Genomic DNA, 27,514 nt, shown 5'->3' with positions numbered 1-27,514 from the left:
TGGCTCACATCCATGCATCAGATGTCAGGATGCAAGTCGATAATAGCAACCTTTGTGTCATGATGACAGACACACAGTCTTCATTTTAGCATCACTTTGTCACAAATGTCATCCATTCTTCTTTTGGGGTTGCATTTAAAAGTATTATAGAGGACAGCAGTTAAGCTCTATATACCAAGTCTAGAAGTTATTGGAAATACACACACACACACACACACACACACACTCGTTGGATTGCTAACAGAATAAGGGAGGAGGGAATAGCTATTTCGAGCTTCTTAGCTCTCTTCAGCCAAACATACCCTTCTGAGATTCGAACCTGGGCTGCTTACATGTTAGGCAGCTGTGTTAAACTCTAGGCCACAGGCTCTTTCTCACTTTGTCAGCTGTATCAGGGAGGGAAGAGACAAGGGGAGGAGATTTAACTTGAGTGTTTTTTGGTGCACCCTGTTGCCCCAAATACGGGAGAAAGAAATCTTTCTTTTTCTTTCGCCTGTATCAGCTCAATCTAGAGCCATTCACAGGCAGCAGTCACCAACTGCGACATCATTTGTATATATACATTCCTCCAGTAGTGCTAAGATTGTAGTGTAACAGACACCTACAATCCAGTGCAAAACATAGAATTTTTTAAGTATTAACCCAGTTTGATTCCATTTGTGGTCATGAGACCACAAGTGAATTGCATTGGGCCAATACTGATGGCTAGCACTGAAATTAAAATGCTTGTCACGCAAACCATCTTATGGTCAATATTAGCCCCATCTTTCTGGAAGTCCCTTGTGCAATTTAAGATGACTCAGACTTTTTAATTTTAAATATGCTTTCAGTTAAAAGAGGATGGACTGATAAATCAGTCCGTGGATGAGAAGCACATGTAACTGGAATGGGACATTTTTTATCCTCCCCCCCCCGCCCCATCAGTGGGGTGGAGGCTTCAGATTTTCTGGGAAAGTGCCAGGAATAGAGATTTTGCCAAAAACCAGCCCCTCCCTTCTCCTGGCAGAGGGAAAGCAATATTATCCACTGGCTTCATTTTAAAAATATGATATTGATTATAAGCTTTCTGGAGAAAACTTGGACAGGACAACAGTCTTAACTAAAAATCCTTAAGATGTAAAGAGAAACTCTTTTCATAATTGGATTGCTGCTTTTAATTCTTGCTCAGGGATTTGAAAATCCAGCCCCAAAGCAGGTTAACCTTGCTTAAGGGCATGAGCGTATCTCAAGCCAGGAGTGATTCTTACATCTGAGTGTGCAGTTGGATATTCATTTTATTTCTTTCGTCTCCTGTAGGCTGCAGAATTTTGAAATGTGTCACTTGTAGGGTGTATTCACAAAAAGATTTTTAGCCATGCCAATTAAAACATGGGGTCTGCATTCACACAACAATTGAAGTATGGTTAGTTTGAACCGTATTTAATGTTCTTTTATTTACCCATTGTGTGTGAACCCAACTGATAAAATAAAGTTATGGTCTAATTTACAGTATAGTAGATAGTCCTCAACTTACAACAGGTCACTTACTGACTATTTGAAGTTACAACAGCACCGAAAAAAAGTGATTTATGATCATTTTTTACACAATCATTGCAGTATCCCCACGGTCATGTGATTAAAATTCATGTTTGGCAACTGACTCATATTTATGACAGTTGCAGTATCCCGGGGTCATATGATCCCCTTTTGCAACCTTCTGACAAACAAAGTCAATGGGGAAGCCAGATTTACTTTACAACCATGTTACTAACTTAACAAGTGCAGTCACTTAAGGCAGAGGTCCCCAACCTTTTGGGCACCAGGGACCAGTTCCGTGGAGAAAGGTTTTTCCACAGACCAGAAAGTGCATGGTTTTGTGTGCTGCCTGCATCTCATGGATGGGGTTTTGCTTCTTTGTGCAGACCAGTTGCTGTCATGCCGCAGCCCGGTCCAGGTCCATGGACCGGGGGTTGGGTTGGGGACCCCTGACTTAAAGGTTGTGGCAAGAAAGGTCATAAAATGGGGCAAAATTCACTTAACAACAGAGCCATTTAATTGGAGTTTTAAAGGAGGGTCATGGATCCTGTTGAAAGCCACATCAATATGTAAATGTAGCCATAAGATTTTCTCAGGATGGTAAAACAGGGCATTGAAGAAAGTAAAAAAGATGACCTTGATGGAGATCTGCAGGAACCGTTTGTGAGGCAGGACAAGAAGCAATGGATAATCAAGGAGAGAAGCAATCCGAGGACTAAAGAGACATTTCCTGAATGAGAACAATTAATCAGTGGAACGACTTGCCTCCAGAAGTTGTGGATGCTCCATCACTGAAGATTTTTAAGAAGAGATTGGATAACCATTTGTCTGAAATGGTACAGAGTCTCCTGCCTGAGCAGGGTTTGACTAGAAGATCTCCAAGGTCCCTTCCAACTCTGTTAACCCAGGGGTCCCCAACCCCCGGGCCGTGGACCAGTACCGTGCCGCGGCAAGCCAGCAACCGGGCTGCACAAACAAGGAAAGCCCCATCCACAGGATGCAAGCAGCACACAAAACCATGCATCCACGGAAAAAGCTCTCTCCATGGAACCAGTCCCTGGTGCCCAAAAGATTGGGGATCTCTGATCTGGGAAACAAACATGATGTAGGACAGGGGTTCCCAATCCCTGGTCCATAGACCTGCACCGGGCCACAGCATGCCAGAAACCGGGCTACGCAAACAAGGGAAGCCCCATTCATGGGATGCAGGCAGCACGCGAAACCACGCCCCCTCTGGTCCACGGAAAAAGCTCTCTCCATGGAACCAGTCCCTGGTGCCCAAAAGGTTGGGGATCTCTGTGTTATTAAAAGCAGGAGCAGCAAGATTACATCCAAAAGCAGTGCAGAAAGTTGCTGCAATATAATGCCAAAGTTTGCAAGATTCTGTTTACAGGTAATCCTTGACTTACGGTGGTCACTTAGCAAACATTCAAAGTTAAGATAGGCCCTCCCAAAAGGCACTTATGACCTGGTTCTGAAGTTCCAATGGCCACCTCTACCCTCCCCCCCACACACAGACATTTTGGGTGCTCAACAACTGGCTTACATATACAGCTGTTTGTACTACCCTGTGGTCTCATGAACATGATTTATGACATTTTTGCTGAAAACTGGTGTTTACTTCTGGTTTTCAGCACAAACATCCCATAGTGAACAATGGATTTTGTTATGTCCCGAGCCTTGCAAACGGCTCGGGCGTTTGCAGGCAGTCCCGGGCCGGTGCAAAGCTGCCTGGGACCAGACAGGCTGTCGCCAGCGCCGTGCGCATGCGCGGGTGCTGGCGCGGGAAAAGTATCGCATTTACCCGGGAAATGTCTATATAAGAAGCTGGGAGGTTTTGGGAGCTGCTGAAGCCATCTACTTGTAAGCTGAACGCAGAATAAAGAAAACTGAGAACTTCAACTGCTTCTCGTGTCTGCTTCCCGCCAAGGACTCAACACTGGCGACGAGGATGGGATTGCCTTACACCGCCTGGAAAGGAAGAAGTGTAAGCTTACCCACGTGAGTCCTGAGCGGCGGAACGGCGTCAACTCGGCAGCTACCCGCCAATCCAGTGCGCATTCGGGGGTAGGCTGGCTGATAGACCCGTCTCCTGAAGATGGCGAAAATCGAAAGGCTTTCGGAATTCGACGTCTCACATCCAGAGCGGTGGGAGTCATACGTAGCCAGGGTGGAGAACTATTTCAAGGCAAACCAAGTGAGGGAAGAGAGCTTGAAGGTTGCCACCCTGCTTTGTGTTTGCGGCCAAGACGCCTTCGACATCGCAGAAAACCTTGCAGCACCTGTTCCAGTAGAGTCTGTAAGCTACGCAGATCTGAAGAAGCTACTGAAGGAGCACTTCCACCCCAAGATGTCCGTCATCGCATGGCGCCACACCTTCGAGCAGAGGGATCAACGGCCCGGTGAGTCGGCCAAAGAATTCATCGCCGCATTACGGAAGGCCGCCAAGCAGTGCGAGTTCAAAGACCTCGAAGAACGACTGAGGGACCGATTCGTGTGTGGCTTAAGGCATCGAGATCTACAACAGAGACTTTTCGCTAAAGAAGAATTGTCCTACCAAGATGCCTTAAGGGAAGTCACCGCAGAAGAAGCAGCAGGCGGCGCTGTCAAGAACATGCGGCCGATCAGAAACAGTCCAGAGGTTGCATCCGTGCACCAGGAAGACGTCCAAAGAAACTCCGAGGAGGATCCGGACGAGGAAGTCGACCGTCTCCACCCCACGAAGGAAGAAAAACAGAAGGGAAGCTCTTCAGCTCCGCTCAAGTGCATCGGCTGTGGAGGTCGCCACAGGAGAACCGACTGCAAGTTCCGCTCCGCTACCTGCCGGGCATGCGGCAAACAAGGACACATTGCAGCTGTGTGTCTGGGCCGACGAAAGGTACAACCTCAGGAAGAACTGCGCCTGAAAGGTACCAGATTCCCCAGCCAGAATAGGGTAGGGTTTTGCGCTTCGCGAAGAAGCATCCTTAGGACAGGCACACACAAGCCCATTAAGAAAAAGCTGTCACTCAAGGTGAAGCTACAAGGGGTTCCATTATCTATGGAACTAGACACAGGGTCTGCCTTTTCAATTATCTCCTTGCATACATTTAGGAAGATTTGTTCCGGTAGTGGAACTCAGGCCAAGTTAAGGCCTTCTGACATTGTGTTAACAGATTTTCAAAATTCAAGAGTGTGTGTTAAGGGGGAGGCCACCCTTAACGTGCAATACAAGAGTTTTGAAGGTCCACTAGACTTATTAGTAGTAGGGGGTGAACGAACGAGTCTCATAGGACTCGATTGGTTTGAGGCCCTGGGGATACACGTCACAGGACTCAACAGTTTACAAACACTCGACCTACAGGAAGTCTGCAAAGAATTTGCAGATGTTTTCAGCCCCCAGCTGGGCACATTCAAAGGACCCCTGTGTCCTTAAAGCTAGACCCCACTGTCACTCCCATTAGAATTAAAGCAAGAAGGGTCCCTTTTGCTTTAAAGAGTAAAATTGACACTGAGTTAGACAAACTGATTCAACAGGGAATCCTAGAACCTGTTGATTCCAGTCCTTGGGAGACCCCCATTGTCACGCCTCTAAAGGCAAATGGGGACATTCGCATTTGTGCTGACTACAAATGCACTCTGAATAAGGCATTGCAGCAACATGCCTATCCTGTTCCTGTGGTCAGTCATATTCTGGCCTCCCTCAAGGGGGGGCGCGTTTTTGCAAAGCTTGACCTAGCTCAAGCGTATCAACAGCTGCCTGTTGATGATGATGCTGCTATAGCTCAGACTATTGTGACCCACAGGGGAGCCTTTAAGGTAAAAAGGCTGCAGTTTGGAGTGAATGTCGCTCCTGGGATTTTCCAAAGCGTAATGGAAAACACACTGCGGGGCATACCGGGGGTTTGCCCCTACTTTGATGATGTCTTAATTGCAGGAGACTCCACACACATTCTAGCTGAAAGGCTAAGAGCTGTTCTGTTAAGATTCAGGAAATCAGGCCTCAAGCTCAAAAAAGACAAATGCAGATTGGGGTGCCTTCTACTGAATTTCTGGGGTTCAAAATTGATGCTGCTGGGATTCACCCTGCTGAATCCAAACTGACTGCTATTTTAGAAGCACCTAGGCCAAAGTCCAAGGCCGAACTTCAGGCCTTCCTGGGCCTCCTGAATTTCTACAATTCTTTTCTTCCACAAAAAGCTAGTGTAGCTGAGCCTCTTCACAGGCTACTAGACAAGCAAGCAGTGTGGCAGTGGTCACAAACGCATGAGGGTTGTTTTAACCAAGTCAAGGCTTTGTTCACTTCTAACAGTGTACTTGCACATTTCAACGAGTCCCTTCCTGTGTGCATCGCTTGTGATGCGTCCCCTTACGGGGTTGGAGCTGTCCTGAGCCACCTCAGGTCTGATGGAACTCAGGTTCCTGTTGCATATTACTCCAGAACATTGTCTTCTGCTGAGCGCAACTACTCTCAGATAGACAGGGAGGCTCTGGCTGTTGTTGCTGGAATTAAAAAATTCCATGACTTTCTATATGGCAGGCACTTCACGGTCTTCACTGACCATAAGCCTCTGCTGGGACTGTTTACCACACGTAAGCAGACTCCCCAAATCATTTCCCCTAGAATGCTTAGGTGGTCTATTTTTTTGTCTGCATATGATTTTTCTTTACTCCACAAGCCTGGAAAAGAAATGGGCCATGCTGATGGCCTCAGTAGATTGCCTCTGCCAGTAGTAGAAGCTGACCCTGCGCCAGCTGTCAACATTCTATCAATCCAAGCCTTGCCCGAGCTCCCTCTGAGTGCCAGGGATGTTGCCGCTGAAACAGGTACAGATCACACACTTTCACGTGTCCGTTCCTGGGTTTTGTCTGGTTGGCCTGAGCACTGCCCTATTCCTGAGTTTCAGAGTTTCTGGTCCAAAAGGAACGAGCTGTCCCTTTCTCAGGGTTGTCTGCTTTGGGGAAACAGAGTTGTCATTCCCACCTCAATGAGGACTAGGGTCTTAGAATCCCTCCACGAGGGTCATCCTGGCATTGTTCGTATGAAGGCTCTTGCGCGCAGCCACTTGTGGTGGCCTGGTTTAGATAAAGATATTGAGGCTAAGGTGCATGCATGCCACCTGTGCCAACGATCTCGCCCAGAGATGCCCCAAGCTCCCTGTGCATAGATGGGAGGAAACACAGTCCCCATGGTCTAGGTGCACATTGACTACGCTGGACCCTTTCAGGGCCAGTTCTTCTTGGTCCTTGTTGACAGCCATTCGAAATGGCTTGAGGTTGTACCTGTCTCATCCACCACCACTGCAAAGACTATTCAGGTACTGAGGGGGATTTTTGCTGCACACGGGCTGACAGATGTCATTGTGTCCGACAACGGCCCTCAATTCACTTCCTCCGAATTCCAAGCTTTCTTACAGGCAAACATGATTCGTCATGCCACGTCTGCACCCTTCCACCCGTCCACCAACGGTATGGCTGAACATATGGTGCGCATCACAAAGGACGCATTGAAAAGACTCACCTATGAGGACTGGCATCACAGGTTGGCTGACTTTCTCCTTTCTTATCGCACCACACCGTCCACTTCTACAGGGAGAAGCCCAGCTGAACTTCGTTGGGGGCGTCAACTTACTACTAAACTTGACCGGTTGCATCCGGACAGAGATCCTGCACCTCAACACTTGTGGGTGCCCCGGTTTGGGCTCGCAATTACCTGGTCATACATCTTCTATTTAGGGCACCTAGACAACTACTTGTGGGTGCCCCGGTTTGGGCTCGCAATTACGGGCCTGGTCATACATGGATCCCCGCTTCTATTTCCGGGGTCACAGGTCCTCTCTCCTACGAGGTAGCCCTGGACAACGGTCGTGTCCTGCGTCGGCACATCGACCAACTCCGCCCTCGGTGGGACTTTTCAGATGAGACTCCTGGGTCTTTTCCAGGGGGGGAGGGGGACCCTTTGGAGCAAAGGGAAGGGCACGAGCTGCTGCCCATCTCCACTGATGGAGCCACAAATGGCCCATCCCAGGGTTCCGCGAGAGCTCCGAACAAGAATTCTATGAGCCTACCTAATTACCAGGCATCCACGCCTACTCCAGCCTGGGAGTCACCCCGGTGGCATACTCACTTTCCACACACATCACACAGCACTCCAGTCACGGAGGATACCCGGGGGCATCCCAACAAATCAGTCCCCGCAAGAGAGCTGGCACACAATTCCCAAGGTTGGCCTTACCCCAAATCCTACAGGGGGTCAAACATACAGGGAGGTGGTCGAGGAACCAAGTCCCGACTACAACACCTCTAGCCCAAATCAGGGAGTAACTGAGTTTTGGGAAAGTACAGAAACCCACACAAGCCCGGACACCGAACGGGGTTCAGGGAATGGACAGCCTCCTGACAGGTCTTGGATGGACCTAGGAGGTTCAACAGAGACGCCCAGCAGTGGCTATCACTTCAAGGGGCCCGAGGGCCTACAGCTAGGCAGGTCAACCAGGTCACAAAGTGACAGAAGCCCTGGCCTGACGAGCCCGGTGGGCGAGCAAGCAGGCCAGGCAGCGGGGCACAGTCCTTGGAAGGCACCAAGGCAAAATAAGGAGAACAGGCTCACATCTCCCTCCAGTCAGGGAACTCATGCTAGTAACCCGAAGCTGAGAAGGTCACAGAGAGCAAAGAAGTCTCCTAAATACTTAGAGGATTACATAACATTGCTGGCTAAACAAAAGCCAGGTAACGATAGGAGCACTGAGAAGCAGAACACTGCATAAAATAAATGATTATATGTTGGTAGTAGTTTTAGCCCGGGGGAAAGGGGTGTTATGTCCCGAGCCTTACAAACAGCTCGGGCGTTTGCAGGCAGTCCCGGGCAGGTGCAAAGCTGCCCGGGACCAGACAGGCTGTCGCCAGCGCCGTGCGCATGCGCGGGTGCTGGCGCGGGAAAAGTATCGCATTTACCCGGGAAATGTCTATATAAGAAGCTGGGAGGTTTTGGGAGCTGCTGAAGCCATCTACTTGTAAGCTGAACGCAGAATAAAGAAAACTGAGAACTTCAACTGCTTCTCGTGTCTGCTTCCCGCCAAGGACTCAACAGATTTACTTAGCGACACTTAATGAACATGGTAATTTGTGTAATGTCCACCACAAAACAAAGATCATAAGTCGCAACTTGCAGTCATAATGTGCAGACTCCATAGGACTACCTCTATTGTAGCCAATCTCAATAAAAGTAAATTTAGCCTTCCAGAAAGTGCTTTTCCTAGTCTGATCTATCTTGTGGGGCTGTGTTAAGTTGGATTGGGGGCAGATTGGAGAGGGTGATGGTCCACCTGTCCTTTAACTCAGGGGTCCTCAACCTTGGCAAGTTTAAGACTTGTGGATTTCAGCTCCCAGAATTCCTCAACCAGCAAAGCTGGCTGAGGAATTCTGGGAGTTGAAGTCCACAAGTCTTAAACTTGCCAGGGTTGGGGACCCCTGCTGTAACTCACGGATTCTTCAACATATTTCAAAAAAGGCAGTTTAGGTGAGCAGAAGTGATATTTTTTTAATTTTTAATTTGTCTCCTGTCTTGTATTTAGACTAGTTTTCTCGTTTTTCTGTGTATAATCTACTGCTTCAGCAAATGTCTTTTTAATGGGGCTTATAAATATTTATTTATTTATTTATTTAATGAGACTTATATACCGCTTCAAGTGCAAGCACTCTCTAAGCGGTGTACACCAGTAAGCAATGTATATATATATTTACATTGCCCCCAACAATCTGGGTCCTCATTTTACCTACCTCGGAAGGATGGAAGGCTGAGTCAACCTTGAGCCGGTGAGATTTGAATCGCTGACCTACTGAACACAGTCAGCTAAAGTGGCCTGCAGTACTGCACTCTAACTGCTGCGCCACCTCGGCTCATATATCTAGTTCAACTTAGGAAACATCCAAAAATCTCAGCTGAGCATTTCTGCAAAACTTGAAATAATACATGAAATTGACAGCTTCATCCTATCTGTACTTGGAAGTGAATTGAATAGGATTTAGCTGCTCACGTTCTTAGGATTATTGCTTAAAAGTAGATAAAATATATAGGTTAAGCGCGTTCTAATAGCAAAAGCAACACTGAATTTCAAGATGAGGAAGATTTACCAGATTCTTGGAGGCAGCTAAGTTTGCTGCTGTATTTTATTGGAAAGGAAGAAGTAAATGTGGTCCCTGCATTGCTGAATGTTTGTAATGGAATATTGTCATGAAAATGAAACTATATTACATAAAGGCAAAAAAAAAAATGCAATTCAGTGTGCTGGGTATGACCTTTAAAACCTACACAACTTAGCTCTAACACTATCTTCTTCCACCAGTTTTGACTTACTTGACATGAAAGTCCCTGGAGAAACTTTTAATAGTCTTCTACCCACCCACCCCTTACGTGAAATAAAGGGGATGGAGATGTTGTGCTGCTGTATTTTAGTCACAACGGAGATTTCTAGAATATGATCCTTCCAGATATGATCAACTCCCACTCATTAATAAATCCTAAAAAACAGAAGAGTGTTAGAATTGTGATGATTGCTGTTGACATCGTTATTGCTTTTCTTTGGGGATTAATTTTGTAGCTCCCACCCTCCCAGTATATTATTACATATATATTCTTTTTCAAGTTTGACCTTTATGTTGTTAATATAATACTGTACTGTAGATATTTCAATGCCAATAGAAAAGAATGTAGCTCAGGGCTGAAGTATGGAAAGATGTTACCTAGTGGGATAACGAAATATCTGCAAACAACCAAGCTCAGAGAGCACCAGATTGGATGCATTCTAAGCCACCAAGAGTTGTTTGATTGTGGCAGGCAACTAGTTTAATACAAAGACAAATAAAGAAATGAAAATAGTTGAGAAAGATCCAGTTTCAGGACGGTGTTTTACTTCTTTTCATTTAAAATATTTGTAGATAGGTTTTCTTTTACAAAACCTTTCCCAAAGAGGTTTATAAAAAATAAGATCACATACAGGAAAGAACAAGCAGAAAAATAGAAAATGTTGGTAAAATTACAGTCATATTAAAATCCACCATGATTTAATACAGTGTTTCTCACCTTGACAATTTTAAGGCATGTGGACTTCAATTACCAGAATTCCACAGCCAGCATTGGTTGTCAAGGTTGAGAAACAATGATTTAATAGAAGTGAACTGAGCCACATTTTGAATGAAACAAATTTGGATTCATCAAGGAGAGTATTTGTTGTTCAGGGTTGAAATAAGGGGTCCTTGTGCTCTCTGAGCTTGTTTGTTGCCTTGTAGACATTTTATTACCCAACTATGTAACATCTTCAGGCATGGAGGGGAGTGGGGTTTGCTCTCTGTTTATATACAGTAGCTTGCCCTGCCTGTTAGGAGAGTGTTGTCGAGAGCAATCAAACAGGAAACAATAGGCTAATCAAGAAGCTACCAAGAAAAAAACAAGGATGCCCCAATATTGCTTACCACTTTGAGAACTTGAGATTTGTTTGGTAGTACTACCTTTGGATAAACACAACACATTGGAAGCCTGTGTCTATTTTAAAGGTTCTGAACTGGTGCAAATTCATAAGGCTAAGCACAGACCAATCAAGATAGATCGAGCTGCAGTTGTGCACAAAGCCTAACCTAACATTTATAGGAACCATTTCTGCTTCTGCCATCTTTATTTTCTTGGAGCAGCTGCTGGGGAAAAAATGCATTGTGCTTCAACATTTTGTGCTTCATTTTGTGCACCTGTACCAAAAAAAGGTGCTCTTGACCTAAGAGTAACCCCACAATCTCTAAATTTGCTGATTATCCACCATTAATTAGCGCTGGTTTTTTTTTTCATGCATTGCTGAAATATATTTTAATACCAACAAAGGGAAATAAGGTAAAATGATGAGTTAGAGATTTATGCTGAGATGGACACTCTGGATGCTGATTAATTTCAGACAGAAGCTGGTGGTTTGCACCTGATGAGGGAGAGGAGCAATCTTTACCATTTCTAGACCTTGCATGTAGAAAGTTAGTCTGGCAGGGAAAAAGATCAAAATTGTTTACTCATTAAGTTGCTTCTTTATGTACTCTGTATTTTCTCAGCAAAATGTGTCACTCCTGCTACAGTTACAGATGGCATTACAGAGCATTTTAAAGTTGACGTCTAAGCCTGAGTATTAATGCTAAACAGAAAAGGAGAGGCTGCGCTGAGCAAGCATTTTAAAAAAAATGATCTTGTTAGCAAAGAATCCAGTAACCGAGAACAATCTGCGCTATGTAATGCAGATATATATGAAGGGGGCCTATGTGAGTCACAAGCAGGAAAAGCACTGTTGTTTGGCTGTTCCTTCCCCCCCCCAGTTTAATCTTAAAATACAAGAATAATGCAGCAATGCAGAAGGTGGAATTTTCCAGACACATTAGCAAAAAAGAAAAGGATGTGCTGGTGACCCCAAAAAGCTGTTTCCAAAGACTTCTGCAAATAAAGTTTCCTGTTGCAGGAGACGAATGATATGGAAGTTAGTTTATCCCCATTGCTTAGCCTAGTGCCTTTTGTGGGCAGAATGAATAGCAGAATAACAGAGTTGGAAGGGACCTTGGAGGTCTTCTAGTCCAACCCCTGCTCAGGCAGGAAACCCTATACCATTTCAGACAAATGGCTGTCCAGTCTCTTCTTAAAAACTTCCAGTGTTGGAGCATCCACAACTTCTGAAGGCAAGTTGTTCCTCTGGTTAATTGTTCTCACTGTTAAGAAGTTTCTCCTTAGTTCTCGGTTGTTTCTCTCCTTGATTTGTTTGTCTGGGCTCCAGGAGCCTGCAGGGCTCAAGCTGATTGTCGCTTTGGGAAGCAGCTCTGAGCTGAACATGAACTGAAGAAAAAGGGGAGGGCAAAGAGAAGAGAAGCTATAAATTAAAATACCATGGTTTGGATGGGGGGAGGGGAAAAAGGACAACAGGAAAAGTTTAATCCCTTTAAACAAATTAATCAGTTTTACCCCCTTTAATTGAGTCTGTCTGTGGCTTTTAGAAAGTTTTCTTTGAAGGTAAACTGCCTTAATTTAAAGCTAAAGCTTTTCGCAGTTGCCGGAGCCTTTCAGTCTAGAATTGCAATGTTGTAACTCGTGACACACCTGAGGCAGCTTCGCAGTTTGTGTTTCTTTATTTTCTTGCTTTGCACTTGATTCCTGTGTCTTTGAGGATACAGGGAAGGGATGGGGGGTGCATTCTTACTACACTGTGGAAGAGCTCAGAAGGGCAAACCAGCTAGCTCAGGAGTCTACAAACTTAGCAACTAAGACCTGTGGACTTCAATTCCCAGAATTCCTCAACCAGCCATGAGGGCTGAGGAATTCTGGGAGTTGAAGTCCACAAGTCTTAAAAGTGCCAAGTTTGAAGACCCCTGAACTAGCTGGTAGTGGTGCATATTAATAAACATGGATAAATTCATCATACAGTTGTGAGTGCAAAGGGAAAGGGATTCAGCAAAGGAACAGCCATCAAAGAAATTAAAACCAGTATTTTTTTTACTTTTTTTCTACATTTTGTAATATTTTATTAGATTATAGAATAAAATACAAAAATACAAAAGCAAATAGTAGGACACAGTGGGGAGGAAAAAGGGGGGAAAGTGAGGGGGAGAAGGGAAAGAGAACAGACTTCCTCTGTTGCAGTAGAAGGAAGCATTAACATTGAACCTCAACTTTGTACTTTTCCATAATATTATAAACTAGCCATTTCTATAACAACAAATGAATCTAATCAGTAAAACCCAAAATCCCCCCTTTTTTTAGTCATCAAGTTTTTGACACTTTGGTAAGCACTGTCATGTCCTAAAAGTGGTACAATCTGTGAAAAGGTTGAAAAGCCCTGTCTTAGAGTAGAGACTCCTTGAGTCCCTGCAGCTCTATTTTGGGGTATGTTTGTGGTGGTGGTAGAAGGAGTTGGCTAAGTGCTGAATGTATTTCACCAATGAAAGCCCTGAGAATATCACTCCAACCCAGTATTTCTCAATCTTATCCATTTGTAGATGTGTGGACTTCAGCTCTCAGAATTCTCCAGCCAGCCATATCAGCATACTGCTGGATGCTCTCTTGTAGTCCTTTTGGAAGTTGGGAAGCTGAGTTATGTCCTCCAATGAATTCTACTATTGCTGACACCTGATAGACACAATGGGCTAAAATGGGAGGCATGTTATACATTTCTACCTCTCTTTAGTGATCACCCAGTAATCAATAGCCTTATAGGTCCAAAAATCTGGTCCATGCAATGTTGAATGCCAACACCTTATGTGGAATACACAATTCTAGTCTTTTGCACTGTGGTCTTTATGCATCAATGGAAGGGCTCAGATCCCTTTCTGTGCCCCCACCCCAAATCTCTCCAGTCACAACTTCAGAATGTCAGTGCCAACATTTCCCATAGTTTTGCAGTGGGAAAGCCAGTAGTTTCCCAGGAGTGCTCAATCTAAAAATAGTCCTAATAACAGTATTTTTAAAAATTCAAGTTCTCTCCCAAATTGGGAGGAAAAGGGAAACATCCCAGCTGTGTGCACATACGTGATATGACTTTACCCACTCTACCCTGCTGCCCCTGCCTGCTGCAGTTCTCAGCTCTCCGGAAAGGATTCAAGTACAGCCATTACAGGTAGTTCTTGACTTATAACCATTCATTTAGTGACCATTCAAAGTTAAAACACTGAAATTACAGTAGTGACTTATGACTGTTTTTCATATTTATGGCCATTGTAGCATCCCCATGGTCACCTGATCAAATTGGACACTTGGCAACTGGCATGTATTTATGACGGTTGCACTGTCTCAGAGTTATGTGATCACTTTTTGTGACCTTCTGACAAGCAAAATCAGTGGGGAAATCAAATTCACTTAACAATCGAGTGTGCTGCTCCGCTCACTCATTCACACACACGTAACTGTGATTTAGTGAGTTTATTAATATTCCCCAGCAATTCTCTTCACCAAAAACCTCAGAACTGTCCCAATTAAGTCCAGCCATGAGCAGACCAATGTTAGTCCACAAAGCAATGGCCAAAGAGCCACAAAGCACTTGAAAGTTTCTCAAACAAAATAAATCCACCAGGCAAAACTTAAATCCACAACACAGGAGAGCTCACGAGTCAATAAGAGTTTCCAAGCTGTGATTCAAGTCCAGCCAGGGTGTCAATCCAAAGCGAGGCAGGAATCACCATGACCAGAAAACACACAGCTAGGAAACAAACGCGTTCCCAGCAACGCCTCCCTCTGTCTCCTGTGCTAAATAGGCAGCTCCAGGTTTATCTGAAAATACTTTTAAGGAAGAGGGAAAATAAAGGCTAGCTTTCTTCTGGCAATGGGAATGACCTTCTTTTGCAGAGCTTTAATGTTTGGAACAACATTTTGCCAGCCTAAGGAGCTTGCCAAGAAGACTGATTTTATTATTTGAGTGGGATGTGTGCCTGCCGTTTGAACAGAGGCTAGTCAGTGCTTAATGCGGGATGTGTGAGCTCTTCACTCAGTGCAAGAAATTAGGTCTGTTTGAACTCTTATAATAGCATAAAACCAGCATTGGAGGCAGTCAGGAAACTGTTTCCAGAGATTGCTAGAAGCTGGTTAATCCAGTTCCTGATTTGGAACATTTCATGCAAACAACATGGGTTTGTCCCATTAATAGCTTCCTTAATTAGTACCAGTTATAAATCATGGCCTTTAGGGAATTTGCAAGTTTATTGCAGCAAGTCTTTGACCTATCTATTTTCTGCAGCAAGTGAAGTTTAAAGAGCAAGGAAACATGACGTTGTCAACCACTGAATTTAAACCTGGTGCGTCTGGTACAAGGATGGGTGCAATGCCTGGTCAGCTCATCAATTCATCATGTCCCATTTTGCAAAAATTAAACTACGTCTGTTTTCCATGCCTGTCTCTGAAAACACATTTGTGTTCCAGGAGAAATTAATGACATACAGTAAATTTCAAAAGCCACTAGCCATGCTGGCTGGGGGATTAAAAATAAAAATGAATAAATCCTGACCTGATTTTTTATTTTTTTTAGAAGGAACCCAAACGATCTAAAAGGTTTTACAGGTTTTTAGCCGGGCAATTGCCGTAAAGAAATGGGAAGAAGCAAAAAAGCTCACCATTATGCCAGAAATGTCAGCGGGGGGGGGGGGGGTTGGGGCGAGTGTGTGTATTTCAGTTTTCATGATGCTGGTTAGAGACAGAATGCAGACTTCAGTTAGTCCTTGATTTACAACCATTCATTTACTGATAGTTCAAAGTTACAATGGCAGCCACAAAAAGTGACTTATTACTGGTTTTCAACTTACTACCGTTACAGCATCCTGCTGGCCATGTGATCAGAATTCAGGCACTTGGCAACTGGCAGGTGTCAAGACTGATTTGCACTTTCACCTACACTTCCTCTTCTCTCGTAGCTTGACAATAATAGGGAGGGTATGTGTGGTTGGACTGCAGGGGAAGGAGGTATTCAAGCATCCTTCGGCACCATGGGACATTGCTGGCATCCCAAGGCACCCCAAGCAGATGTCCCGGTTTGTGGACTGTTTCTCATAACAAAATGAACAGGTGTGATTGGTGGACATTTTGGACTATGAGTGGCCCATAAGGAAAAGGGGGGATTAACTATGCTTGCTTTTGCATGGGAAACCCAGAACTGGTTTTGCTTCTTCTGTGCCAATGTAGTTTATTCAGTAAAGTTTTTATACTCTTGCGAAAACAATGTCTCACAAGTTTCTTCTTCTGGATTCCCCAACTGGACAACAGCTATTTATGACAGCTGCGCTGCCCTGGGATCATGTGATCACCATTTGTAATCTCCCCAGCCAGCTTCTAACATCAAAGTCAATGGGGAAGTCAGATTTGCTTAATGACCACATGGTTCACATGACAATTGCAGTGATTCGCTTAACAGCGGTGGCAAAAAAGGTTCATAAAATGAGACATAAGTCACTTAACAACTGCCTTGCTTAGCAGCCTAAATTTTGAGCTCAATTGTTGTTGTAAGTTGAGGACTACCCATAATGTTAAGTTTGCTTTCTGGATATACAGCTCGTATATAGAATGGAAGCTTCTTGGGATAATGGTTCCAATGTTTGCTTATCACTCCAGCTCCTGACTGCAGGGCAAATTGTGTCAGTTGTTACTACAAAAAGTGGACGCTGCCACTAACTGAGTGGCATTAAGTTGACAAAATCATGGTTGATAAATGTGTACAGGTGCTTGCACTCATCATGTTCAAATATAGATAAATGATTGATTGGTTCATAGTATATGTATACATATCCATACACACATAGAATGCTTTATTAGTAAAATCATAGAGAAACCATCCAAAGTTCCATTATCTGAACTTTAACAAAATCTCCAAGTATATCAATTACATACAGAAACACACACACACACACACACACACACACACACACACAGAGAATTCTTAAATATTAAAATCAGAGTCAAGCAGCTTTCAGTATATTTTGGGATGTCACTAATATTTCCATTTCTGTAGCATTTATCATTCTGAATTGTTGCTAATCTGAGTCTCCCTGCTCTGTGAATTAAAATGCCACAGGGCAACACAGAACAGTTTATAAGGATGGACAGAATTCACAGTTGAATCATAAGCTGACGTTGGAAGCAAATGCTGTAAGTAACTTTTTATTTAGAAAGGTCAAATAACTTCTACCAAAATGTGGACTTAATCAGTCCATTTTAGTAATAGTGTCAAAGAGTTCTGGAACTTTTTTTTTAAACAGACACATAGACGTATATGGGCTTATGTAACCTTTCTTGAGAATTCTAATAATAACATTATGATTTTGAACTCTGCATAGAGTACAGCTTTCTCTAGCTCAGAGTTATGTTCTGTCTTGCTCTGCTTTTTTTAGTTGTACTTAATTCCAGATAAAAGAATATTAGCAATAGTTGTCATGTTAAATCTACCTCACAGTCTGGACCACTTAAAAATAATGTCTGCTTGATTCCTGAATTGTTTTCCATTAAAATCTGTCTCTCCACCTTGTGTCTTCCTGAGTCTGCTGGAATTTCAGTGTCCGATGTTCAATCCCAATGCATGTGAAGGGCATCAGGTGAGATGCTAATTCTTATACAGTCCCCAATGGCTTTGTTGCATTCCTTTTAAAATTAGGATCAGCCATACCAAGCAAGTTATGCCAAGCTTATCCAGGTAGTGCTTGTATTTAGGGGGGACTGAATAGGTCACCCAGATCTCCCTTGATGAAAAGTTACTGGATTTCCATGTAAGGTGGAAGTTCAGAATCTAGATGCTCTTTCTGGTCCAGTGTTTCTCAACTTTGGCGGCTTGAAGAAGAAATTTCCTGACAATTAGAACAATTAATCAGAGGAACAACTTGCCTCTAGAAGTTGTGGGTGCTCCATCACTGGAAGTTTTTAAGAAGAGATTGGACAACCATTTGTCTGAAATGGTACCATATAGGGTTTCCTGCCTGAACAGGGGTTGGACTAGAAGACCTCCAAGGTCTCTTCCAACTCTATTCTATTCTATTCTATTCTATTCTATTCTGTTCTATTCTATTCTATTCTATTCTATTCTATTCTATTCTATTCTATTCTATTCTATTCTATTCTATTCTATTGATATGTAGACTTCAGCTCCCAGAATCCCCAGAAAGCCATGTCCTAACATAACTTAGCTTTCTGACTTTTAACGGACCATAGGAGGCTATCCAGTGTTATGTGGAGATCACTAAAAGGGAGGGGCCCAATCTATCCACGTTGGGGATGGTTGAAGGGAATAAGTGTGAGGGTTTCAAATGATTTGATACCTGTAGGCCTTTCTCCTTCAGTCTAACTCGTGATGGGCAGGAGAGACCCAGAGCAAAATGCCACTGTCAAAATTCAAACATTTTGTCACCAGAATCTGGCAACATCATCTTGGATCTTGGAAGTTTTATGCAGCCCGTGGTTTACCCAACCATTCCCATTTCAGCCAGATGGAATTAAGTTTAGATCATGGGGAAACGGGGGAGGTGGGAGAGAAGGCGATCCAAGGAAGTCTCTGCATGAGACCTCATTTATCAATCCAATTTGTATCCCGCTGCAATTATGAACGTTGATTTTATGGTGGCTCATAATAACAACTGAGCTAAATTTGAGTCAGATATTCTTGGCAATCAAGGGTAAGTGGAGTCAAAGAATAAATAGCCTTAGTGTCAACGCTGCTAATATCAGATGTTCTTGCTTTGACAACAGATGGAAATGCAGCCATTTTTCTCTATTGCTTTTAGAGCTAGTTGATGCTGGGAAGGGGAATGTGGATGAGAGTCCAGCTAGTCATAACAATAATAACTCAGCCGTGGGAACCCAAGGTCATTGGGCCCAGAGTTGATAGAGTTTGGGGGGCTGGAGAGCTGGGGAGAAAGCTAATTGGGGAATGTGATTTATGACTTTATTGGAAGAGGGAATTGTGCTTTGTTACTTTGTATCAGGGGAGGGGAATTTAGTTTTTGGTTTCGACTATGTAGTGCCGATACTTTGTTTCTCGAATAAAAGATTCTTTAAGGTAAACAATGCCTTGAAGTTCTTTTGAAGAGTTTTATTTGTTGGAACCATGACACTTAGTGCTTTTCAAGGTCAGAAATCATAAGTCGCTGTACAAAACCCCACTGCATATAAAACCGTTTCCCTGCACCAATCCCAAGGGAGTGTGTGGGAAGGTAGAATTCCTATTGGATGGCAAATTCTCTTCTGTAAGCTCCATTGCAATGCATGGAAATTCCCACAAGGGGACTCTGAATCTGATAGGTCCATGGGTCACATTCCTCAGGAGTAAGATTGCTGATAGTTACTATACAGGATGGCTACTTATTAGGGCTCTGCAGAGATCCCACGTTGAAGAGTGACATGATTTAGAGTGTTTATAGGTGCATTATTATCAAGTGGTGTGGTGGCCTCGCTGTGGAACTCTTGCCTCACAATCAGGAGGCTGTGGGTTCAATCCTAGATAGCAACAGATATTTATCTCTCTGGGGCACAGATTCCAAATGGGCATTAGGAAGGGCATCTGGCTGGTAAACACTCAACTTCCTTCAGTTGCTCCTTCACCACCTCTATACAAGGGATTATAGCAGGGGTCTTCAAACTTGGCCCTTTTATGACTTGTGGATTTCAACTCCCAGAATTACTCAGCCAGGCGTGGGCCAAGTTTGAAGACCCTTGGATTATAGGATCATTAAAAGAAAAAATATAGGTGTATTATTAGCATCTGTCAGTAAAGTAAAAAGGTAAAGGTTTCCCCTTTCCAGTTGTATCCAACTATGGGGTGGTGCTCATCTCCATTTCTTAGCCAAGGGAGCCAGAGTTGTCCAAAGATGCTTCTGTGGTCATGTGGCTGCCATGACTACAATATATACCGAGTCACATGGAACACTATTACAGTATGTTCCCACCAAAGTGGTACTTATTTATATACTCTCATTTGCATGCTTTCAACTGCTAGGTTGGCAGGCGCTGGGGCAAGAAACGGGAACTCACTCCATCATCTGGTGCTTGGGTCTTCAACTACCAACCTTAACTTCTAGGCCACTGCACACCCAGTAAAGTAGCTGCATCTTTTGTGGATTTGTTTGAACGGTCCACAGTGCAGGACTCCATGAAAAGATGTGCTTGATTTAAGGTGGTTCCCAGGAGATGCTTATGTGTGTGATTAATGCATATTCTTAATTACACTCTACCCTTCAGTGTGTCATATACCTTCCTATATCTCCTCCAGTTGCTGAGGAACTATAGGAGGTTATAGTTGAATGCATGACCTACTTCCCAGAGGCATTTGATTGGAAACCATGTTGAGCTGTCTGGGTTAAGGGAAGACAACCTAAATGGTGGGATGCAGGCATTCTTAAAGAGGTGGTCCCTGCAGATCACTGTTCCATGTGACCAGGTGGGGTGTTGCAGAGCATTCTTCACTGCAATTGTTGTGTGAATACATTCACAAGACCTCCTCCAGACTAAAGGAGGAGGATCCAGAAGCTCCAAGAACTTGCCTAGTCTTCTCTTGGGGTAGACCTTCAGTTTGCTTTAGCACTGGCCTTCATTATCTCTAAACCAGCCATTGTATCTGTCTTATTTTAAAAAGTGGGTCTGGTGATACAAGGCAGGAGCTCAAGGTGATTTGCAGTCAGCCGTTTTGCTAGGGACTTGAGTTACATTTGGTATGTAACCTGGGTAAGGCATCTTGGGATGTTTCTAGTTCTCTTTTCATGAGCTGAACAACCAAGTGGTTGTTTAGGAACTATGATTGATTAGATTATTTGCATAATATTAAATTCTTAAACTGACATCTTTGAACTTTGAATGTAAGGATTTTTTTAGCTGAGAGTTTGAGTTCTTGGAAAGTTCAAGAAAGACAGCTCATTCCAGAAATTCTTCTCTGTGATGTTGATGCCTACGTTAGGAGATCCAGGATCCAGATGTTAAGTTAGTAACACAGTTGTAAAGTGAATCTAACTTCCCCATAGACTTTGCTGCTCAGAAGGTTGCAAAAAGTGAACACGTGACCCTGGGACACTGCAACCATCATAAATATGAGCAAGTTGCCAAGTGACCAAATTTTGATCATGTGACCATGCTGTAACAGTTGCAGTGTGAAAAATGGTCATCAGTCACTTTTTTCAGTGCCGGTGTAAGTTCGAACGATTACTAAACAACCACGAACTACCTATATCAGTGATGGCGAACCTTTTAGAGACCGAGTGCCCAAAAACTGGCCCTGCCCCTGCTCCACCCCCTGCCCCGCCCCCGCTCTGTCCCCCATCCCCTGCTCCACCTGCCCACAGGACCACTCACCGCCTCCAGGGCCCACCGCAAATCACCCAGGCAGCCCAGCAGCGCTATGGCAGCCACACCCTCTGCCCGCACCCTGCAGTATCAATTGCATGATGGGGTGTGAGGGCAGAGTCTTGTCTATGCTGCCTGGCTGCCATGTCCTTGGCTGCGCTGCTCCATGTGGGCCACGCTCAGGGGCAACTCTCTTTCAGGGGGGCTGCTGGAGAGGAGGGGGTTGTGGGGGGAGGCGAGGCTGGTGCAACAGCATGTGTGCCCCAGAGAGGCACACGTGCCATAGGTTCACCATCACTGACCTATGTAATTTGTCAGATTGGAAATATTGGAAATATTAATTAAATAGAGAGGCTATTTAGGGAATAAAAGCAATTAGGAAGCAACTAAAATGTATGTGTTTATGAAATATCTGGTATATGCGAGATAATAGATCTATAGCTACATCTGTATTTCTTTATATCTTTAGGGATTACATAATGTTGGTAGATTCACCTTTTGGAACTTTTAAAAATCCCTTTATTTCTTTCTTTCAATAATTTCTCTTGATGTCAGAATTTGACAGTTTGGGACAAGAACACATTTGTCATTATAAAGCTTGTTCACTTAATGTCTTTTTCCAGAGACAGATAATACCTTAAAATGATTAAATGAAAACGAAGAATTTATGTTGGATTTGCTTGCATGCTTAGTCAATTGTTGATTAATTTTAAATCATGTTTCTAACAACGTGGCAGGCTGCAACTCACCTTGAGCTCAGACCCATCTTTTAAAAAAATTAGGATACAAAGAGATAATGCAAAACAGCAACTGTTTTGGCCTCCAAAGCCTACAAGGAGCAAAGATAATGTGGAAGACCACAAAGAAAATTTATGGGACACCCACAATAGAAAATGGGCTTTCAAGGACATATTTTCACACCCCCAATAAAGTATGGATAGATCTTTCTACTAGGATAAATTGCCAAATTTAGAAAGCAGTTCCCCCTAGGTTAGCTAAGCTGGCCCTGAAGGGTTAGGTTTGGATCAGGATTTGAAATTGAGGTTCTCAAGCTCCAATCTAGCCTGCTAATTCACAAAAAGTTGGTCATTGATTAGAGCTTAGCTATCCCTTTTCTCGGATTCGAAGGCTTCTGAAGGCTAGTTTACTGTGTTATGCAAAGAACACATGCCTCTGGTTTCTTATCAACATAACTGGAAGAAGTTCTACATTGTAAAAGATGAGAGCAGCTCTATTTGAGTCAGTAGTGGAGCTTAGAGGTGGAGTTACCTGTTGGTAAGGAAAGCCCTTACTTCAGGGGTCTTCAAACTTAGCCCTTTTATGACTTGTGGACTTCAACTCCCAGAATTCCTTAGCCAGGCACGCTGGCTGAGGAATTCTGGGAGTTGAAGTCCACAAGTCATTAAAGGGCCAAGTTTGAAGACCCCTGCCTTACTTTCTAGATGAATTGCAGCCTTCCAACTACATTCATGTTGTCCAGCATGGAATAAGGTCTCCTGTCTTAGGCAAAGGGTTGGACTAGAAGACCTTGAACCTATTAGTCTATGTTCTGTTCTGCTTAACCCTTTTCTTTCTCCCTCTCTCACTATTGTTAAGATGACCTGTGGACAATCCAAGAGGAACTGACAGTATAACTGAAGTTACCAAAGCCATGAAGACCCATAACACCTCAGAGAAGAAAACATCAGGATCCTCCGGTCCTTCCCGATGGCACAGGGGCAGGTTTCGGCGCAAGCCCTCCCCGCAGATGGTGGTGAAGGGACAGCTTCGGATGCGCTCACCCTCAGGAGTCTTCGTGATGGTGGGGATCTCGGTGGTCTTAGTGGGAATGACCATTGCTGTGATTGGATATTGGCCTCACCATACAAAGTCTGGAAGTGGTAGGCCAGGGAACTCTAGTGTTGCAGGAGACATCAGGAAGGAAATTAAGGTTTCTCCCCAAGCCCACCCCTTCCTTCACAGTGAGAAATTGAAGCTCATTGGACCAGTTGTCATGGGTGTGGGACTCTTCATCTTCATCTGTGCTAATACTTTGCTGTATGAAAACAGAGATATGGAAACTCGCTTGTTGATGCAGCAGGAACTCTATTCCATGGGCCTGAATTTCCCACAGGACACGGGACCAACAAGTGATTACTTTCAGAGGAGAAGGACTACTTCATCTACCCTCAGGGCCAATGCTGAATGTGTAGAAGGCTACTACGAGGTGGACCTTTCTTCCAGTGGCTTCCAATCTTGCTCCAGCCCTGTGAAGAAATGGGTCAATAGCTGCAATTCCAGCAGGCTCCAAACCACGACCCAGTTCTTTCATCACAAGAGCCTCTCACCTTCGCTGTCCCTCTTGAGCATCCATTCTGACTGCAGCAACACCCTGCCAGAGAATGAAGCCTTCTCCTTCGCTCGTGGAGCAGAGTCGGTCCTCTCTACAGCTGTCAATGCCCTGCCTTTGCCTCTCATTAAGCTTAATAACTGTCTTCTTGAAAAGCAGAGTGTTTCCCAGGTGGGTATCCAGGACTTGGAAGGCAGTTGTAGGTTGCCAGAGGAGAGGGAAGAGATACGGAGATTCTCATGGGCTCTTCTGCCTGGATGCAACCATATTTTGCCCAGGAAGGACACACTTAAAGGCAGCCACATAGTTATTGATATGGATAGCACACCCCACTCAGGCAACTTGGTGGATAAATTTCATGAATGTGCAAAGAGAGTGTTCCCACATTTAGGTCATTCTAAATCCTTGGATCTTGGCCAGCGAAGAACGGCATTGGTGGCACCAAGCATAGAAAGGAAACATAGGAGCTGGCCTAGGCTGGACCACATTGACCTACTCAACTATGCAAAACTGGAAAGCCAAGGAGAATCTTCTGATAGGCTTTTGGAAGCATCAAAAGAGCTTTTTAGGGGGGAGAGCATTTCATTATCCCAGGAAATGCCTGTGAAAACAGGTCCTATCATTTGATCTGGCACCTAAAGGGAACTGTGTTATTTTGCTATGTCAGGTTAGGCATTGCCAAGAGAAGGCAGGCTGATACATATTTGCGATGAGCATTGCAATGCTGGCTGCTTAATTCATCAGCCAAGGTCTGTTGTCAATGGAGAAATACTTCGGATGGACTTTCTTCCCAAGGCTCTGCGGTTTCTTGCCTTAACTAAAAGTCTGATTGAGTGTGAAAAACTTTGCCATGAATGGACTGCATATGCCAGGTTGCGTATGTCTGTGTAGAACCACAAGCCCTGGTTAGGTCTGTGAGCCTGAAGTTCCATGTCACACAACCGGGCTGCTAACAATGCATTTGTAAGGGCTGCAGGGAAGAGTCAGAAAATAGCACGACTTCAGAAATCCTAAAGCGATTTAAAAAAATCATTTTATACAAGGATGCAAATTTCTCAGTTCTTTGAAGCTCAATTACAGTTCCTGCCTGAGGTCTCATAATACTCGGTTAGGAATACTACTTTATTTTTCTTTTAAAGACAGTTTGAATACACTTGTATTGCTGATCTCATCATTTGGAAGCTAGTGATTTCTAAAGTAAAAAAAAAAATCCTGTTTTTTCTTTTATGTGCTTTATTTTTAGGGAACCAATGAGTATGTAAAATGTCTATGGAGATTCCCAATCATCCAGGTCATGGTTATCCCAAAGATGCTTTTTCCAAAAAGCAACTGGGCTTTCTTGGGGTATTTTTCCCTTTGAAAACATTTCGCTTCTCATCAACAAACCGAAGAAGCTTCTTGGATGAGAAGCGAAATGTTTTCAAAGGGGAAAAAAACAAAGTCCAGTTGCCTTTTGGAAAAAGTACTATTGGAAGTGTCTAAAACCCTTCAAAGTAGGCCGTGTCAAGAAAGAGTCTCCAAATTTTACTAACACTCTATTGAGTGTCCTCACTTCCATCCCCACTTTGGGGACTATACTATTGTTTACTGAACAATTGTTGAATATCTTGTTCAAGGCCATTTCCATAGCCTACTACCAGTGGTGGGATTCAGCCAGTTCGCACCAGTTTGGCAGAACCGGTAGCTAATTTTTTGTTGCCCAGGCCCGGAATGGACTTCTGGAAGTGGCATCCACACAGAGAACCGGTTGTTCACATATTTGAATTCCACCACTGCCCACTACAATATGGTTGTTAAAGTGTCTCATACTATTTAAATCTAAGTAATTACTAATGTCATATGTCTATGGAGGTTTCATCATCCAGGTCATGATTGTCCCAATGGTGCTTTTTCAAGAGGCAACGGGACTTTCTTTGTTTTTCCTTAAAGACATTTTGCTTCTCATCCAAGAAGCTTCTTCAGTTCAGTTCTTCAGTCACAATTGAAGAAGCTTCTTGGCTGAAAAACGAAATATCTTCAAGGAAAACAAAGAAAGTCCTGTTGCCTTTTGAAAAAGCACCTTTAGGATAGCGATGCCATAATCTTTTTCAAGAGATCCCATCTTATGTTTTGTTTTTTCTTTTTCATTAATCTTTTATTTTTCAGGATGGATTGCAGTCCATAAATAGGAGAAAACACTAAAATGAACTGAAGAGAACCAAAACTTTAAAAGATTAAAATAGCCATAACACATGAAGAGAGACATAAGAGGGAGGTGTTTAAATAAGGACCAGCTGGACACAGCTAGAAGAGGATGCTTAAATCTTGAATGCCAGAGTAAAAATAAAAACAAACAAGGGTGGCAGAGGAAGGCTTTCCAAAGTTAGAGCATCATGTTAGAGAAGAATCTCATATCCGCATGGCACTGTTCTCCCAACCATGGGATAATGATGATGTTGATGTTGTTGTAAAGGACTTTGGAGGTCATCTAATCCAACTCCCCTGCTCAAGCAGGAAACCTTATAATCCTATGATCAGAGCCATCCCACAAAACCTAGTGTTAAGATAGGTTCATAGAGCTATATTTCCTTAAGTATCAGGGCCCCAAACTGTTAAAAAAGAGCCAAATTGGTGTTAAGGCACCAGGCCAGGAGCCAGAAAACTGAGTTCTGGTCCTGCCTTAGGCACAAAACCAACTAGGTGACCTTAGGCCAGTCATTCTCATTAGCCTAGGAAGGAGACAATCGCAAACCAAGATTTCTGAAAATCTTGCCAAGAAAATGTCAGGGATTTTTTCCAAGCAGTTGCTAGAAGTCAAGATTGAGTCGAAGGTATAAAAACCAAAAAATCCATCTTTTAAAGCAGGCATGTCCAGCCCATGGTCCACAGGTCACCTGAGACCCTGAACAGCTAATAATGCAGCCCCACAAAAAATGTGATTTATATACATATACATTTATTTTTGATTGTTCTGAATATTTGAATCCCAGGTGTAGACATGTTTCTTAAAAATCAATAAGAAATAATGAACTCCGGGAGGTAGAATAGTCTTTTATTACTGAGCTTTCATCAACTAGCTGTTGACATCATCAGAGTAAGGGCTGAGAATAAAGGAAGACCTACATGTGTGCTTGTGTGACTGTTTTTAACGGTCAATACATAGAAAGTATATATAGCATGCTCACAACACACTCGCTCACTGTGGTGAGTCTGGCTCTGATGTGCGAGCCAGTAGATGTCCTCGTGCCATCTACTTACGTTCCACGAGGACATCTACTGGCTCGCACATCAGAGCCAGACTCACCACAGCTGAGCACGAGAGAAAACGACCACGCCAATTGCACCCCTCTCACGAGGACACATAAAGTCGATGTGCGACTGCGCATAGCACAGCAAGTTCTACGCACCGATCAGCTGAGAGGAGGGATATTTGAATTTCAGTCGGAGACCGGCTTTTGCAACAAAGCCAGAACTATTAGACTAAATGTGAGCAAGTGTGTTGTGAGCATGCTATATATACGTTCTACGTCTTGACCGTTAAAAACAGTCACACAAGCATACATGTAGGTTCTCCTTTATTCTCAGCTGTTACTCTGATGATGTCAACAGCTAGTTGATGAAAGCTCAGTAATAAAAGGCTATTCTACATCCCAGAGTTAATTATTTTTTATTGATTCTTAAGAAACATACATTTATATACATTAACAATCTTATATAAAAGTAGTCCTCAATTTACAATCATTCATTTAGTGACCGTTCAAACTTACAATGGCGCTGGGGAAAAAAGGATCATTTTTCACACAGTCCGTGTATCATCCCTATAGTCGCATGATCAAAATTCGGACGTTTGGCCACTGGCATGTATTCATGACAGTCATTGTGATCACACAGTGATTTTTAGG

At 43.6% G+C, this 27,514-nt stretch overlaps 1 protein-coding gene across 6 annotated transcripts in view; it reads left to right on the top strand.

Annotated features, from left to right (window-relative positions):
* The window catches only part of TMEM200B (transmembrane protein 200B), a 35,827-nt gene extending 10,979 nt beyond the window's left edge, over nucleotides 1-24,848 (top strand). For 5 of the 6 annotated variants that reach the window (XM_039334352.1, XM_039334351.1, XM_039334349.1 and 2 more), the window contains one exon: nucleotides 22,901-24,848. In XM_039334352.1, coding sequence (XP_039190286.1) covers nucleotides 22,956-24,260 — 1,305 coding nt within the window. In that variant the 5' untranslated portion in view covers nucleotides 22,901-22,955 and the 3' untranslated portion in view covers nucleotides 24,261-24,848. Of the gene's footprint in view, nucleotides 1-14,248; nucleotides 17,578-22,900 lie in introns of those variants that run through there. The other variant, XM_039334354.1, reaches the window with a different exon arrangement.
* The last annotated feature ends 2,666 nt before the right edge of the window (nucleotides 24,849-27,514 follow it).

This window comes from Crotalus tigris, unplaced genomic scaffold (assembly GCF_016545835.1).
Source record: "Crotalus tigris isolate CLP2741 ecotype Arizona unplaced genomic scaffold, ASM1654583v1 scf7180000017628.32516253702:7417878, whole genome shotgun sequence".
Lineage (NCBI taxonomy): Eukaryota > Metazoa > Chordata > Lepidosauria > Squamata > Viperidae > Crotalus > Crotalus tigris.
Note: the sequence above shows the minus strand (reverse complement) of the source record. Positions and strands in the feature narration are given on the sequence as shown.